The sequence below is a fragment of the Chrysemys picta genome, chromosome 2, assembly GCF_011386835.1.
Source record: "Chrysemys picta bellii isolate R12L10 chromosome 2, ASM1138683v2, whole genome shotgun sequence".
Classification (NCBI taxonomy): Eukaryota; Metazoa; Chordata; order Testudines; family Emydidae; genus Chrysemys; species Chrysemys picta.
The window spans coordinates 255,764,495-255,782,270 of record NC_088792.1 but is presented as its reverse complement, the minus strand read 5'-3'; the positions used below and the strand labels follow the sequence as shown (position 1 = coordinate 255,782,270).

Sequence of the window (17,776 nt, the reverse complement as noted above, 5' to 3'; positions counted from 1 at the left end):
CCCCACAAACCATGAGATTTAAAAAAAACATAATCAAACCATGTTTTGTAGTGTGTCTCTTGACTTTTTAACTCCCCTTTACTCTCTCTGGCAATGTGTCTGTAATAAATTTCAGGTTGAAAAGTTGATCTTTAACATACACATGCCTCTCCTGGCTTCTGAAATGGAGACTCGGTGTATGGTGGAAGTACACAGACATATTTAAGAGAATTATAATGGGAAAGATGTAAAATAGTTAAGTCATTGCTTTATTTGGGCTAGTCCTAAGTAGCAAGAGACTCAAATTTCAATGTAATTGTAATGCTTCTGTAAATGGTATCTCAATGTTAGGATAGATAAGTATACAAAAGTGTGATAAAATATGAGAGAAAAACCGAATTTGTGCATATTTAGAAATATACTGTACAAAGCCTATAAAGTGGAGCTGGAAAATGAACTATGAACAGCCAAGGATCACAAAGCACTTTATGTATCAAGCTTTCCAATTCTATTTTTCAATGAAGACTTTGGTGAGCTGTAAAGATCTTTACATGCAAGAACATCTTTACATCAACCACCTGTTAGAGCTTTCTATATTTCAGGGCAGTAATTATATTTTGATAATCCCTAAATATTATTTTGTAAAATAATCAATTCAGTCACATTCAAATTATTTGAAAAAAATGTAACTCACTCTTCTGTCTATAATTTTGATAACTACATAAATATATAATTAGTTGTCCAAATAGATGCAAATAATTCATTTTAATTATTCTTCCCTCCTAGAGCCTCCAGGGGTTCTCCCTTTTCCTGAATCCATGAACATCTGCTCATCAATCCCCACCTACTTCACCTCTGCTCCTGCTAGAGTTCTTCATTCCCCTTTCCCAGCCCTGGGGACTGCAACAGGGTCCCCTCTCCCCCTTTCCCTGGCTAGGGCTGGCAGTTTCAGAAGCAGAGGCAACATCCTGTATGTGCAAAAACACCGAGGAGTCCTTGTGACATCTTAGAGACTAACAAATTTATTTGGGCATAAGCTTTTGTGGGCTAAAACCCACTTCATCAGATGAATGGAGTGGAAAATACAGAGGCAGGTATAAATACACAGCACATGAAAAGATAGCGGAGTCGACGGGGGAGCCGCAGCTGTCAATCCTGCGCCATGAGGATAGGAGGTAGGTCGAAATAAGATACGTCGACTTCAACTACGCTATTCCCATAGCTGAAGTTGCCTATCTTACATCGACCCCCACCCCCCCAGTGTAGACCAGCCCTCAGTCTCTCACTGACCTAAATGCAAAGTGCACTCAGAATTAGGTGCTGACCAGGACTGGCTTCTTGGGCTAAGGCAGAGGGAGGATTCTTCCTCCCTCTCCTCTCCTGGTTTCACTCAGAACTGCCACAAGATTGAAGCAGCCAATCCTTTTTATCTGGCCTGCAGAGGCATTAGTGGCTTCTGCCTGCTCCCAGTCCTTCTAGCATGCTGGAGTACAAAGTCTCACTGGTTCCACCAGCAGCTGACCCTGGGAGGCCTTTCTAGACAACTCGTGAAAGTCCAAAATCTTCTGCCCTTCTTTTCTTAAAAGGCTGTTTCCTAGGGCATGGCACACCAAGATAGCAGGGTCTCCAGGAGGGGGCAGCAAATGCATAGGACACCCAGTCACAGGCACCTAAACATATTTTAGGCTTACTACAGCTGCAGACCTACACAACATGCTACCACCTCACAGCACATCAAACCATTAATGCAAATGGGTGAAAGAACCATTTTTCATTATCCATGTCCACAACTGATCCACACACACATTTATCAGCCTACACAAAAGTAATTTCAGTACAGATAAGTCTTGACATTCTCTCTGAATTTGGGCTTAGCTAGTCCTATTCCTCCCAACCAGCACTGCCTTCTTGTGCCTTTGTATCAGTCCTCAGTTAATGGGTTAATTAGCCCTCTAACACCCCCAGACTGTCAGCCTGGTTAGATAAAATTACATCCCAATATCCAATCAGACATCTCTAGGGGACCTAAATACAGTAGAACCTCAGAGTTATGAACACCTCGGGAATGGAGGTTGCTCGTAACTCTGAAATGTTCATAACTCTGAACAAAGCGTTATGATTGGTTTTTCAGAAGTTACAACTGAACATTGATTTAATAGAGCTTTGAAACTTTACTATGCAGAAGAAAAATGCTGCTTTTAACCATCTTAATTTAAATGAAACAAACTCAGAAACAGTTTCCTTACCTTGTCAAAAAAAATTTAAACTTTCCCTTTATTTGTTTAGTAGTTTACATTTAACTCAGTACTGCTCTGTACTTTTTTGTCTCTGCTGCTATCTGATTGTGTATTTCCAATTCCAAATGAGGTGTGTGGTTGACTGGTCGGTTCATAACTTTGGTGTTCGTAACTCTGTGGTTCTACTGTAGTGCTCACCAGGACCAGCTCCAGCATTTCTGCTGCCCCTCTCCCTTGGCCGCCCCAAGCACCTGCTTGTTAAGCTGGTGCCTGGAGCCGGCCCTGGTGCTCACCTGCTAGCTCCCCACCACTATGTCATACAGTCAAACGCAAACTATAAACCAGTTCAACAGGAACAAAAGGCTGTGGCTGCCTGCATCCTAAAGGGTGAAGTTAAGGTGTTTAATTATTCGGTTTGCAGAACCATTCCATTAAAATCAAGAGATAAATTTGTTCACTATTAAAGAATTATGGTTGAAGGTGAAGGGGGCTGCAGGGAACATAAACAACAAACTATGGCAAATAAAATACAAATGGGAAAACAAATAGGATCCAGACATTTGAAAAAGAGCTACGGGACCACAGGGAACTACTGTATCTACAAACAGAAATATATTTTACCTGACATCATCTTGTGAGAATCGCCTTTGTAAATCCTCTTTTTCTCTCTGTTTTTTCTCTTTACCTTCCTCGGTTTGATCATCATGGATCTTTTCATCATCTCCTGATTCTTTGCTTTCCTCCTTATCACAGTTTTCTGTCACCTCTTGCTCTTCCCCCTTTTCATTAACTTGTTCTTGCTTCACTTTTTCCTCAAGCTCCTGCTCCTCCTCCTCAGGAAATATCTCCTCATGCTCATCCCCTTCCTGTCCTCCCTCTTTTCCCCCCTCTATATCCCTTGACCTTCTGAAGTCAACACAAATTGAGGAAGGCATGCAAACCAAAAAGAAGACAAAGTAAAGTTAGGTTGTAGAGAAGAAGCATGCATGCAGTACACAAAAAGAAATTTAAAAGAAAAGAAATAAATTAGAAGGGAAAATGTAGTGATAGGTAAAAGCATGCTGGCCAACTTCCAGCACAGGCTAGACAAAGATTAAGATGCAACCATTGTTTTTGGACAGTCTGTAATGCACGCACATATTTTGTATACAAAGTTACGTTCTGATAAATCACACCAAAGGGTGCATAAACACATGGAATGCACAGTTCTGTGTTCCAGACAATATCAATTATGCAAAATGAGAGATACTTAAACCTACCCTTTTTTAAAAACATAATTTCTCTTGGGAGGGGAAATGTCCCAGAATTAGGAATATTAGTGCCAAAATATTTAAGGCCCAATCTTACATTCCGTTTGTGCCCAAACTCCCACTCAGTTTGATTGATGTTTTGAGTGTTCAAGGAATGGAAGGTGAGCCCATTTCTGCTTTCAAATACACTGTGCAACTCTTATTAAAGACTAGACAATGAGAGTTGCACAGCAATGTATTTATTATTATTACTGGGTCCAGTATCTATTGAAGCACTTTACAAGAGGTTTTAAAAGTCTGGCAATTCAAGTAGGGCTGTCAAGCGATTAAAAAAATTAATCTCAATTAATCACACGATTATTTGCATTGTTAAACAATATTAGATTACCATTTATTGAAATATTTTTGGATGTTTTCTACATTTTCAAATCTATTGATTTCATTTATAACAGTGCTCACTTTATATTTAGTTGATTACAAATATTTGCACTGTAAAAAACAAAAGAAATAGTATTTTTCAATTCTCCCATTACAAGTACTGTAGTCCAATCGCTTTATCATGAAAGTTGAATTTACAGGAGATAGTGCTGCCCACTTCTTGTTTACAATGTCACGTGAAAGTCAGAAAAGGCATTCGCATAGCACTGTTGAAGCCGGCATCGCAAGATATTGATGTGGCAGATGCGCTAAAGATTCATATGTCCCTTCATGCTTCAACCATCATTCTAGAGGACATGTGTCCATGCTGCTGATGAGTTCTGTTTGATACCAATCCAAAGCAGTACGGATGGACGCATGTTCATTTTCATCATCTGAGTCATATACCATCAGCAGACGGTTGATTTTCTTTTTTTGGTGGTTCAGGTTCTGTAGTTTCCACATCAGAGTGTTGCTCTTTTAAGACTTCTGAAAGCATGTTCCACACCTCGTCTCTCTCAGATTTTGGAAGGCACTTCACATTCCTAAACCTTGGAATGAGTGCTGTATTAATCTTTAGAAATCTCACATCGGTACCTTCTTTCCATTTTGTCAAATCTGCGTGAACGTGTTCTTAAAACGAACAACATGTGCTGGGTCATCATCCAAGACCGCTATAACATGAAATATATGGCAGAATGCGGGTAAAACGGAGCAAGAGACATATAATTCTCCTCCAAGGAGTTCAGTCATAAATTTAATTAACACATCATTAAAAAAAAATGAAGCATTTCTTCTGGAATGGTGGCCGAAGCATGAAGGAGCATACAAATATTTACCACATCTGGCACATAAATACCTTGCAATGCTGGCTATAAAAATGCCACGTGAACACCTGTTCTCACTTTCAGGTGGCATTGTAAATAAGAAGCGGGCAGCATTATCTCCCGTAAATGTAAATAAATGTGTTTGTCTTAGAGATTGGCTGAACAAGAAGTAGGACTGAGTGGACTTGTAGGCTTTAAAATTTTACCTTGTTTTGTTTTTTAGTACAATTATGTAATAAAAAAAGCTACATTTGTAAATTGCACTTTCATGATACAGAGATTGCACTATAGCACTTGTATGAGGTGAATTGAAAAATACTATTTCCTTTATCATTTTACAGTGCAAACATTTGTAATAAAAATAATAATATAAAGTGAGCGATGTACACTTTGTATTCTCTGTTGTAACTGAAATCAATATATTAGAAAATATAGAAAAATATCCAAAATATTTAATAAATTTCAATTGGTATTCTATTATTGTTTAACAGTGCGATTAAAGCTGTGAATAATCGCGATTAATTTTTTTTATCACAATTAATTTTTTTGAGTTAGTAGCTTGAGTTAACTGCGATTAATTGACAGCCCTAACTTCAAGCATAGAAATTGTGGAGATGCATCAGGATAGTCTCTGCTCCAGTTTGTAAAGTATGTTGTAATGACTCTGAGACTGCTGGCAAGTATTTTGCAAATAAAATTATCCTTTAAACTGTTTAATATTTTTCGAGAGCCTTTTTTCAAAAGATGCAAGTCTAAGTGTAACAAATGCCTTCTGATAGTAGGCCTCATCTCAAGATGCTAAAGTTTGCATGCAAGAAAATCCCTTTATTGACTTACAAAAAATACCTAGCATAAGGAATCAAAAGAGCAGTAGAAACACAACAATAAACTAAAACCTGTATTTTGGAAAGCCCTGTAAGTTTTATTAATATTATATCTGTTAAAGTTTAGCAAAATTTTCACATGCACTCACCTGAAAAGTATTCTATAAGGATATAAGTGACCAACTTCCTAGTTCTGTTACTCACCTTATTTTCTTGTTCCCTCTCAGTCGTTCTGATTGGACAGACATGTAGCTTGTGCTGCTGAAACGAGAAGCGCTGCTTGTCCTTGATACAGCTGACACATCACTGACATCACTGTCTGAAGACTTATTGGAAATATTGTCTGAGCCTCGCTGAGGATCCCGTCCTGACCGATACTATAAAAACAGAATGAAAAAGTCACAGACGTAGTCAGTGAAACCATCATAAATCAGCTGTTGGGGCTTTCCCATAACAGTATGTTAATTGACTCCATCACCAAATTCTGCCTGCATTCTTACAATGAAGTTCTTAATTGGTCATACTGTCTGGAATACAAATCTTGTTTTTGTATATCTCAGTTATAACCTTGCTGCACTACCCAACACAAGATATTACGTTAAGGTCCTTACCATGGGCCATTTGTTGTGTAACTTGTACAACACCTTTCTTCTGAGCATTTTCAAGGGTTCTGCAAATTTTAGTGAAGACTCCCAACATCACTGTGAAGGATTTAATTATTATACCTATTTTACAGAAGGGTAAGTAGAGTCATAGAGAAGATAAGTGACTTGCCCAAGCTTGTTCAGCTAGCAAAAAGCACAGCTAGGGATAGAACTCACATTCTAACTGTTAAATAACATTGGTATTCTAGGGAACTACACTGTTTACCTTCAAAATAATTTCTAATATTAACTCTTGTTTACTTAAAAGAAATGGAAAAATGAGATTATTAAACTAAAACTGGGAACAATATTTTAATGTTGTAACCACAAATTTAACCTGCAAAATGATTTAGATTGGGAATTTTAAAAGATCTTAAGGGAGCTAGTAGCCAGATTCTTTTAAAGTCAGTAAGCACATAAAGATGTAGATAAACATCACACCTTTAAAAATCTTGGCCTACGCATTTAGCTCACATTGATATTCAAGGTCATGCAGAAAGTTTGTGACAGACCCAGAAATTGAACCTGGGTTTCCTGAGTTCCAGGCCAGTGCACAATCTGCTACATCAGCCTTTCCACACAGCTAGCTATGCTAGGCTGTGGCATAAAGGCCATGGCAAGCCCCAAATCTACATTAGGTATAATCTGTATGATTCTTAAATATAACCAAACTAGTTCAGATAACAGTTAAGATGTTTTGTGAAATTTAGGATGCAGAACCAAAAATAGGAACAGTGTAATTTCTACCCACATAGATTCCAGACTTTGACAGCTCTGTCCCCTCAGACCTTATAGGGGGAGGTTATATGTATTTAGCCATAAGTTTGGGAGTACACCATACATTTGAATGTCACAGCATTTATTGACTTGTGTTGTAGCCACATAGTCAAACTTTTTTGATTGATAGAATAAAATAAATTCATCTTTACATTCTTACTAAGAAGATCTCCTCTCTGTGTATACTTAGTCATATCTACATGTCTACTCCGTTTGATTTATCTTAGCATTCCAGACCCAATGCAGCTATACTATGATGAAGTAAATTGGATTATATTTTGGAATTTAAATCATCAACAGTTGTTAACTAAATTCCAATGACAGGATATTTAATTACTTGTGGTAATGAATGCATTGACACAACTTGACTAGCAGGTCCCATATCAAGCTTGCACCACCAGCAGGAAAAAAAAAGTATAAAATGAACAAATGAGAATAGCATTAAGTGTAAAGCAGTGCCAGAATTCTGAGAGAGTCACTTTACAGAGTATAACTGCACTTCAAAAATGTTTTTAAAAAACTGTATTAAGGTCATGTGATTTTTTGTGGCAGCCATAATCAAGCCAGAAAGAACCATAAAGTGAACAATGGGACTCTCAGTTAACAGGGTTGAAGACAACATCCAGCAAACCATTCAAAATGCATTTATATAATTTGGTGCCTTCATTCCGCTGCTCAGAGGCATCAAAAAGAGTTGCCCTGGTTCTGTTCCCTGGCTATCAGCCCAATTTATCAGGGTGCTTATGAAGGTCTAAACCATGGCAAGCCATAAGCATCTGGCAATGGGAGAAAGGAGTGAAGACATTCACTCCAATCTTGTGCAGCCAATATAAGGGCTGCCCTGAACTGCAGCCCCCATGCCTCCTAGATATCTGTTCCGGGAAGTACTGTACTTTTCTGAAGCAGAATGTTCTCTGATACTCTACCCTGGTGGTGAGGCTCTGCAGTGCACCCAGCACAGAGCTGTGCCTAAATGCCACAATTCAGCCCTAGTATTTTTTACTGTTTGTTCTTATTGTTTTTTATAAAATCCCTTACAAAGTTTATGAGATACCCAGTTCTGTAGTGCACGTATATATACGCACAGACGCTGCATGCGCACAGAAGGAGAAACGGGTGGACAGATATTAAATATGCCCCGAATGTTCACTTCCCTTTTTCAAAACGATTCTAAATCCTCGATTATCTTTTATCATTTGTTATTCTGACAGCTAATAACTGCTCCTATAATGCATTTAGGTATAAATTTATAATTGATGCAAGCATGTAAGTCTCACTAGTGTTTATTTTATTTTTATTTATAATGATATATACTAAAAGATACTTTAGGCTTCTTTGCAAAAATATTATTATTATAATCCATCAGTATTACATCATGGGAATTATTTTTTTAAAACAGTCTTCACAGCATAAAAGATCTTTAAGCATAGAAAGGAGAGAGCTACTGTTTAAAATTTATCTGCATGAGTCACCAATAAATCCTGACCACGAACTGACTCCACAGGTTTAGCGGAGTCAGGGATTTCATTAAACTCTCTGCTGAATTTCTGCATTTTAGGTGCTCAAATGCATTTGTTCTTCTCTGACTTTCATTAAAATTCTTGCAGTGCCTAAGAGTGCTGACTTCTAGAGGTCACTGATTGAAATGTCTTGCATTCCCAACACGTTCTTGCATTGCTCAATCATACCCTTAGCGATTGCGCCAAGTTCTCCAGTAATCATTGAGATCATCTTTGTTTTAGTTTTCCATAATCTTTCCACTTCATGACAGAGTTCTTCATACTTCTCTTGTTTCTTTTTTATGTTCCTGTCTGCTGGTATTTCAATATCAATTAACACAGTATTGTGTCTCCTCTTTTCTGCAACAATGGCCAGCCTTTTTGCCTGCACCATTCAGTCTTGACAATTGCCAGATCAAATAAACTTTTACACTTTTCGTTTCTAGAGCATTTTCAATTTGATGGTTATAATACTGCATGGTTCGTTTAAATCTGTACTTACCACAGAGGCTTCAATGCAGATACTTGGCAACCTCATTGTGTCTGTTCATATGTTCCCTCCCAGCCAGGCTCCTGCAAGTGCTCAATACATTCTCCCCCCTCTCTTTCTTTCTGGAACACATTCTGCAGTTTGGGAAGCAGTTCTATCGGTCAGGTTTGTTTTAAATGTAATGAAGCCTTAAGGACTGCTCTTGTGTACTCATAATGAAGCTTTCTGTCACTCTGTTGAGGAATCCTTCTACAAGCCATGAGATTGTTAATCTTCGATATAATGGGTTTGATCTCTCTCCAACAGTGTCTGTGCACTGATTTCTGTGTAAATCTGTCAAGTCTTTCTTTAGCAGTTTGCTTTTTCCTTTCTTCTATGCTTCTGGGATGCATGTTTGGTCATCACTTGTTATCATGACCAGATGATCTTTTATTCTGCCTGACTCCTTATATAGTTTGATGTTATAGACTTCTTTGTCAATTGTTTTCTCCACAGATAGCAGACCTTTTCCTCCATCACATAGTCGAATGTACATCCTGTTGACATCTTTATTGATATTCATTACTCTTTGCATTCCCAGGAGCTTTTTTGTTTGGATGTCAAATTTTGTTCTTCTTTTCTTGATTCCACTTGATCACTCCAGCAGTGTACCATACTAACACAAATTGTTCACATATTAATGGCTGGGATCAAATTCTTTGAGTTCTGGATTTACAGAAGTTCTTACTCAGTTGTAATATTCTTCCTCACTTCTTCTTTGACTTCCTTATATTGTAACTCTGACAATTCCTGATTACCAGGTATTTGTGGGTGTCATGTTGAGAAATATCTTTGCTAGTACCTTTGTTAATTGTATGCCATCTCATTGTACCAGTTTGCTCTTTACAGATGCTGACACACATTTAGCCAAGCCACCTCACAGTTTTATATCTTACCAAACTTGTCTACAGTTGTCATCAATTTCTATCTCCTTTGTGACCACCCATATAGTTTCAAATCATCCACATATAAAAAAAAATAGCTAACTGGTTGTTGCTCTTTGCCGATACAATCACCACAATTCTTCTCATGGAGCATCCATGTCAGCAGCAGCATTGCTATCATGACCAGCATTGGTGACAAGGAATACCCATTGTTATTATTATTACTATTATTAATTATTTGTATTGCAGCACCTTGGAACCCTAGTCATGGATCAGGACACCCCTGTTGTAGGTACATACAAACACGGGACAAAATGGGGCTTACCTACATGCTTACCTTACAAAATGGGGCTTACCTACTGAAAGGAGAATATATCCCATAGCTTTTATTTTTTCTGCCACTGCTGGTTATGTAAACTAAGGTTTTGTCTGAGAAGGCCTTAGAAATGTTTTGGGAGGAATCTACTGCATATACCTAATTAGACATTTTCCTAAACTTTAGTGCGTCTATCTAAAGCTGAGCAAATCACGGATTTTTCAATTTGGGGGCTGAACTGAAAAATCGAAAAATATTTCAGTTTGGCTAAAATGGTTTTTCTTGATAAAATTAAAAACTGGGGGGGAAACGGTTTTGGGTTGAATGAAATCTTTTTCCAAGTTTTTGTTTCATTTTGTGTTGGTTTTGAGGTGTTTTCCATCCCTTACCATCATAGCTAAATTGTTAAACAAAATGAAACATTTTGAGATTTCCTAAATATTTTTTTCCAGTTTTTTTTATTTTTCTGCTGAAACTATTCACTGAATTTGTGAATTGTTTAGGTACCTCAAAAGTACATTTTCCAGTGAATTTATAATTTCCCAATATTTTTTTGTTTGTTTGTTTTTTGCCTAATTCAGTTTCTATCTTTCCAAAATATCTAAATCACTCATGCACAATGTGGATCAAGAACAGCAATAATTTCAATTTTAAACAGCCATACTTTAAATATAAGAGCATTGAAGGAAACCATCACCTGATCTTTCTTCTCTTAATCATATTTATGTTCAAATTATGTTAAAATAACTCTCTGATCTTGCACTTTATGTGTTAACCCCAATAAAATATTTTATGATTGAGTTAGAACATACATAGATGTAAAGAGGATAACTCTTTATCATTTTAGGATAATGTGAGTTTGGGATAAAGGATGTTTTTAGCAGAAATAACATTTTGTACTCTCTATGAAAGTTTTAATATACAATACCTCTTTCATTAACAAAGGCAAAGTATCAGTAACAGGTTCCACTACATAGTCACACATGTCCTCTTGACTCTATGATATCAGCATCTCAAAATTGCGTTCCATAGTAATATCTAGACTCTGCAACTTTGCTGCCTCCGTGGACTACGTTCAAATGCCTCAATCAAGGCATGCACAACTCTGCTCTGAATTACTGTTCAGACTTTGTTTTCTCATAGTACAGCTCTCAAAAATTATGCTCTCCTGATAACTTCCATCCTTCAGAAATCTATTTCTCCTCTTGTATCTGACCCCTTGACTAGGGCAAGTATCACAGTACTAAGTGTTGCATGTCAGGGTTTAAAGGGCTGATTTGCACTACTGAAGTCAATAGGAGTCTTGCCATTGACTTGAAAGGAGCAGTATTGGGCCCTAAGTGCACTATGATTCCAATACAGGGAAGCTTCCAAAGTGCCCCTCTGTATTATACTTAGACATTAAATTAGTCCTTCAATTTTATGAGTAATGGTTAAAAAGGAGATAGGCAACATTTTTCCTCTTGTGGTGAAGCCTTATTTTAAATGTATATATTTGCATAATTCAATTTTTGTGAAGTTTTAGCCTGAAGATGCCAAATGAAAGCATTCCCTTCCCATTTCAACTTGTTCAGAATCTTCTCACATTTTTTTTAAATCGTTTTTACTTTATGGATTACAAGTACTGTAGTGGCCTTTAGAAGGAGCAGTGTCCAATTTTGGGTGACATGCTTTATGAAAGTTGTGGACAAATTGGACAGAGTCTAGAGGAAAGCAGAAAAAATGACAAAAGGTTTTAGAAAACCTGGCCATGTTTATTCTTGAGTAAAGAAGGCTGAGAGGGGACCTGGTAGTAGTCCTCAAATATATTAAAGAGGACAGTGATCAATTGTTATCCATGTTCGCTAAGGTAGGACAAGAAGCAATGGGCTTAATCTTCAGCAAGGGAGAATTAAGCTAGATATTTGGAAAAAAATTCCAACTATAAGGATAGGTAAGCACTGAAATAGGCTTCCAAGGGAGGATGAAAATCTTCCAGTCATGGGGCTTCCACAAACACCTGTCAGGGATGGTTTACTTGAGCTAATGTCAGTGCAGGGGGGCTGAACTAGATGACCTCCAGCCCCACATTTCTATGATTTACCAGCAGCTATCATGTCTTGATATCTGAGAAATGTAAGTTATTTCTCATCTCAATCAGAGGGCGGGATTGTGGTATCTCAGACATGTTGTGGGAACTGCAGTTAAGTACTGACTTATCTCTTTATTTATTTAGGACATTTTAACAGGTTTACAAATCAGTGCCATGTAAATATCAGAGACAAAATGATAATAAAATATTGCCTTTTTAATCACAACCACTGTACAGAAAGAAGCAGTGCTTTACTTTCCTTCATTTGGAAGTAGATATCTTTTAAAAAAATTATTATTTAGGGTAAAATTTTCAAAAATACTTAGGTGAATTAGGAGTCTAAGTCCCACTGACTTTCAATGAGACTTAGGCTGCTCAGACACTTGGGTGCATTTGAAAATTTTACCCTTCGTCAGATACACGCAGGCTGCTGAAAGGAACCAAGATCTGCTGTCTTTTCAGTTTCAGCTACTGCAACATTATTGCAAATAGGAGGGCTGACAAGAATCACTCCTGATATGCCTATCAGCCACCAGGTTAACACTTCATGGTTATACTAGTAACAAGTACTGTATCTAACAACAAGCTTTTGTGGACTCTTAAAATCCTAACCTCTGTGGTAGAGAAAGTATTCATAAGAGGTTCTAACAAACTGCTATTGAAGTACTTTTGTGATTTCTGATTTCTTGCATTGAAAGGGAATATTTTTCTGTGGTGACAAATCTTACAAGAGTATTAAATCTGAAAAAGGAATAGTTATTCTGTTTTCTATTACAATGGGCTCTTAAACGCAAGCACAATTTCTGATTGATCTGCAAACTGCCATTACATGAGCAATTGATTGTGTGTGCATCTGAAACCTTCTTACACTCATTTCTTGAAGTTAACTACCCTGGAGCACCCCATACACAGTTAAAGAAATTGCTATTGCTCAGTTTTAATATAGTGTTACTGACCTTCCAGGTTGAACTAGATAATTCGGCACCCAGATAATCACTCAACTCCCAGACAATTGAAATTTGCAGGGATTTCCAACTCCCTTCCTATTTGATTAGTATGGTTTCTTTCTCATGTTTTTGTCATCAGTTTTCATTTGTTAGCATTTATATTGGAACATATTGATCTGGTCAATTCTTCTACTTTCTTACTAATGGATCAGATTGTTGTGGGGTTGTTGCAAACTATAGTACTTCGCTCCACCATACCAAGATTAAGGAGCTGTCTTTTTAGGCTTTATGCTTGCTAAATCTGTCTGTGACTGCAGAATCTACCGAATCTCCATGAGCAGCCAGGGCTCAACAATTGCAGAGGCTGCTTCTTGATGTGAAGGGAAACTTCTGGAGCAGTTCACAGCCTCAAAGGGTTGTGCAACTCTCAGCTGCCATATTGCACTGTACTTATTCTCATCAGATTGTCGTGTTTTATTTAATACCTTGATAATGGCTGCACCACACACCAAGCCAATAAAATAAATACAAATGACAATAATGATAAATAGCAATACTACTACTAATATTACTTTTATATTGCACTATTGACAACAAAAGATTCCAAACCACTTTACTAATATATACAGATAAGGGATACACATATAAGATACACGTTCGTATGTATACTATATACTCACAAAATACATGCAAAAAGCTACATAAATGATGTGATAAGGTTGCACACTGCAGGTATATCTTATGTTATCTATTTTAATATAAAATATTTTCAGCTACACATTTAAGAAGGGATATGGAAATAAAAATAATAAAGATGTTTAATGTGGCTTAGTTGTAATTTTAATTGGAACCTTAGGCTAAAAATTTCAAATGGGGATACCTAATTAAGCACCTAAATCCATATTTAGACATCTAAATACGTGATCTGATTTTCAGAGGTTTTGCGCACCCCCAGATACTATTAACACTAACGGTAACACCACCTGCAAAGCCACTCTGAAAATAAGGCCACTAATTTAGATGCCAAAAGAAGCTTCCCAACTGAACAAATCCGGTGTGTATATAACACCCAACCACTTGGAAAAAATACTATTCATTTTCAAGGACCCTTGTTCATTCTCACTTGGGGTTTGGAGCCTAAGACTTATCAGTTCTGCTCCCTCTCACGAATCAGAGAGGCAAATAAGTATTATGTGTAGGATTGCCTTGTATGAGAGGTCCTAAATCAAGGGGGAGATCTAAGGAACGTGCCTCCATTATGTGATCTAGGCTATCTTGTGGAGAGCATCCTAGTACCAGGTTTGGGAGGAACTGAAAGCTGAGCACTGAAAAATAGCAAGTGAGTCAGGAAATTCTGGAAGCTGAAGGAGAAACTACAAGCTCAGCAGCTGATATTGAAGCCACCCCGGTACATTGTCTGGGAAGAAAAAACCTAGAGGGAAATAGTCTGGAGGTGAGCCAGAAAAGCACCATCTGCTTGCGATATGCAAGCAGATGGTGCAGTTCTTTAAGGACTTCCTGGATACAAATGGCAATTTGAAACAAAGATAATACCGCACTATAAAGGACTCTCAGATTACACTAAGCAGAAGATCCAGAGCCTGAAGATAGATCCTAAAATGGGAGAGGAGTAGGAAGACTCAAGAGGCTATTCAGTGAGTTTGAGAATTAACTCGTTAACACCCAAATCTGGCTGCTCACATTCAGTTTCAGGACACTGAGTAGTCTCTTGCCCTAGCTGTTCATTAGAGGGAGGCAAATAATGGATTTTTCAGTTCACTGGCAGTTTCAAAAAACTTGAAAACAAAAATTCATTTTGGGTCAAACCAAAAATGACATTTTTTAAAATCTATCAGCAAATAAAAAAGTTGAAAAAAAAGTCAAGTCAGAACTAATTGACATGTTTCAACATTACTGACATGAAAACTTTTGAGTTAAATTTTTTTGACTTTCAAGCATTTTAATAAAAGCAAATAAAGGATTCACATACATCTGGAGCAGGAGGAGGTGATGGCACCGCCACTACCGCCTCCCTCTACAGACTTTAGCTCAGTCATTCATAGTGGCAGTTCATAGTCATTCAACATAACAATGAACATAAGAATGGCCATACTGGGTCAGACCAAAGATCCATCTAGCCCAGTATCTTGTCTTCTGACAGTGGCCAATGCCAGGTGCCCCAGAGAGAATGAACCGAACGTGTAATTATCAAGTGATACATTCCCTGTCACTCATTCCCAGCTTCTGGCAAACAGAGGCTAGGGACACCATCCCTGCCCATCCTGGCTTATAGCCATTGATGGACCTATCCTCCATGAATTTATCTAGTTCTTCTTTGAACTCCATTATAGTCTTGGCCTTCACAACATCCTCTGGCAAAGAGTTCCACAGGTTGACTGTGCATTGTGTGAAGAAATACTTCCTTTTGTTTGTTTTAAACCTGCTACCTATTAATTTCATTTGGTGACCCCTAGTTCTTGTGTTATAAGAAGGAGTAAATAACACTTCCTTATTCACTTTATCCACATCAGTCATGATTTTATAGACCTCTATCATATCCCCCCCCAGTCATCTCTTTTCCAAGGTGAAAAGTCCCAGTTTTATTAATCTCTCCTCAAATGGAAGCCGTTCCATTCCCCTAATCATTTTTGTTGCCCTTCTCTGAACCTTTTCCAAGTCCAAGATATCTTTTTTGAAATGGGGCGACCACATCTGCATGCAGTATTCAAGATGTGCGCATACCATGGATTTATATAGAGGCAATATGATATCTTCTGTCTTATTATCTATCCCTTTCTTAATGATTCCCAACATTCTGTTAGCTTTTTTGACTCCCACTGCACATTGAGTGGATGTTTTCAGAGAACTATCAACAATAACTCAAAGATCTCTTTCTTGAGTGGTAACAGCTAATTTAGACCCTATCATTTTATATGTATAGTTGGGATTCTGTTTTCCAATGTGGATTTTCCAATGTGCATGAATAGTTAGTGGACCAGGGAAAGAGAGGGAGAATGACTCTATAGACTGGTAGTTAGGTGCTCATCTAGAATGAGTGAGATCCAAGTTCAGGTCTGTGCTCCAATAACTATTTAATTGTTGATAAAAAGTGAAACAGACTCAAGCGAAGAGATTGAGAAAGCCCTGTACAAGGACATCTAACAATCAGGACACTCTCCTACAATGGGGAATGACTGAGTTTAAATTCCTTCTCAACAACAGGCAGAAAGGGGACTCCTACAGCCCAGGGAGTTCCAAAACCACTGGGCTAAAGCTTACATGGGAAGGGATGATGGCACCATTGCCGCCTCCTTCTCTTGCCATTTTGTGAAGCCTGAAAGTCAAAACTAATTTTTTGGGGTCAAAACAAAGCAAAACAAAAAACATTTTGTTTCAACATCACTGAAATGTTTCTACTTTTTCAGTTTGGCCAAAAGTATTCAGTGAACTCGACATAAATTTGCAAATAGTTCTGGTGGACTTTACAATGCATTTTTCGGAGGATAAACAATTTGATCAAATTTTTTTTCCCTGCTCTACTGTTCATTTCCAAAAGAGATGAACAAAAATAATAGACAATCCCTAATTCCAGCTGTACAAACACCTGTAGTTGCTCAGAAGAAATCTAAACTCCGAGGTCCTAATATAGATCTCATTCACACCAGTTTTTCACCAGTGTAATTTCACAGACCTCAGTGGAATTACTCCTTTTGACATCACTATGACTTAGATAAATCCAGATCTTATGAGTTTCGAGAGGAAGAGGTCACTGAGAATTTCATCTTGAGATTTGAGAAGTTAGAATATGGTTGCCAAGACAGGAATGGACAGGAGCTTCAGAAGAAGAATCCTTTATGGAGTAGCATTAGGTAGAAGACTGTGTACCCTCTCTGTCCAACCCACCCTTTCCCAATGAGAAAAGGAAAATAAACAAAACTCGTTCTTGGAGCTATTTGGAACAGGTGGCACATCAATTTTCCCCCTTCACACTACAGGCTCATTTCCTGGCTTGTCAACTGTCATTTAAGAGAGATTGGCTAGTCTGCCATCTAATTTCACTGACAAGATTGATTAAAAATAACAGGTAAATATACCACCAAGTAAGTATGGCATTCTGTTTATTCATCAAGTGAAGCTATCAGATTGCCTGATGAACTCTCCCCCTAGAAGATAATTCTTCAACCCGTCCAGAATCCTTTTGACACATATTAACTTTTTGACTCAAACATAACTGGTCTCTGGAGGAAATTGCTTTTGTTTAAAGGAGGAGATAAGCAGTTTTTTATTCTTCTGGAACAACACTGTCCCAAATTCTACTGGAAATGTATCATCCTGAACACAGTATAAGCTGCTGAAAATCTCAGTTGGTCAAGCCAGGACAATCTCACACAAGCTGTTCTCCTAGGCTTGAAAGTCACTTACAGTCCACAATCTACTTCACTTTATTAGATTTTGCTTCCAGAACAGGTCTCTTAGGGGAATTGCACAGGTGGAAAATGTGGGCCAAACTGTCTAATTCAACTTAAAAATCCCTGGAAATCTCTGACTTTCATTAGCATCCTTTGGTCTGTTGTT

General features: G+C 37.7%; 1 protein-coding gene across 23 annotated transcripts in view; it reads right to left on the bottom strand.

The window, feature by feature from the left end:
* RIMS2 (regulating synaptic membrane exocytosis 2) overlaps positions 1–17,776 on the bottom strand; it is a 782,248-nt gene that overhangs the window by 97,693 nt on the left and 666,779 nt on the right. For 21 of the 23 annotated variants that reach the window (XM_065585993.1, XM_065585982.1, XM_065585999.1 and 18 more), the window contains one exon: positions 5,739–5,911. The exons of the other annotated variants lie outside the window; for them this stretch is intronic. In XM_065585993.1, the coding sequence (XP_065442065.1) occupies positions 5,739–5,911 (173 nt within the window). The remainder of the gene's footprint in view (positions 1–5,738; positions 5,912–17,776) is intronic. 23 annotated transcript variants of the gene reach the window in all.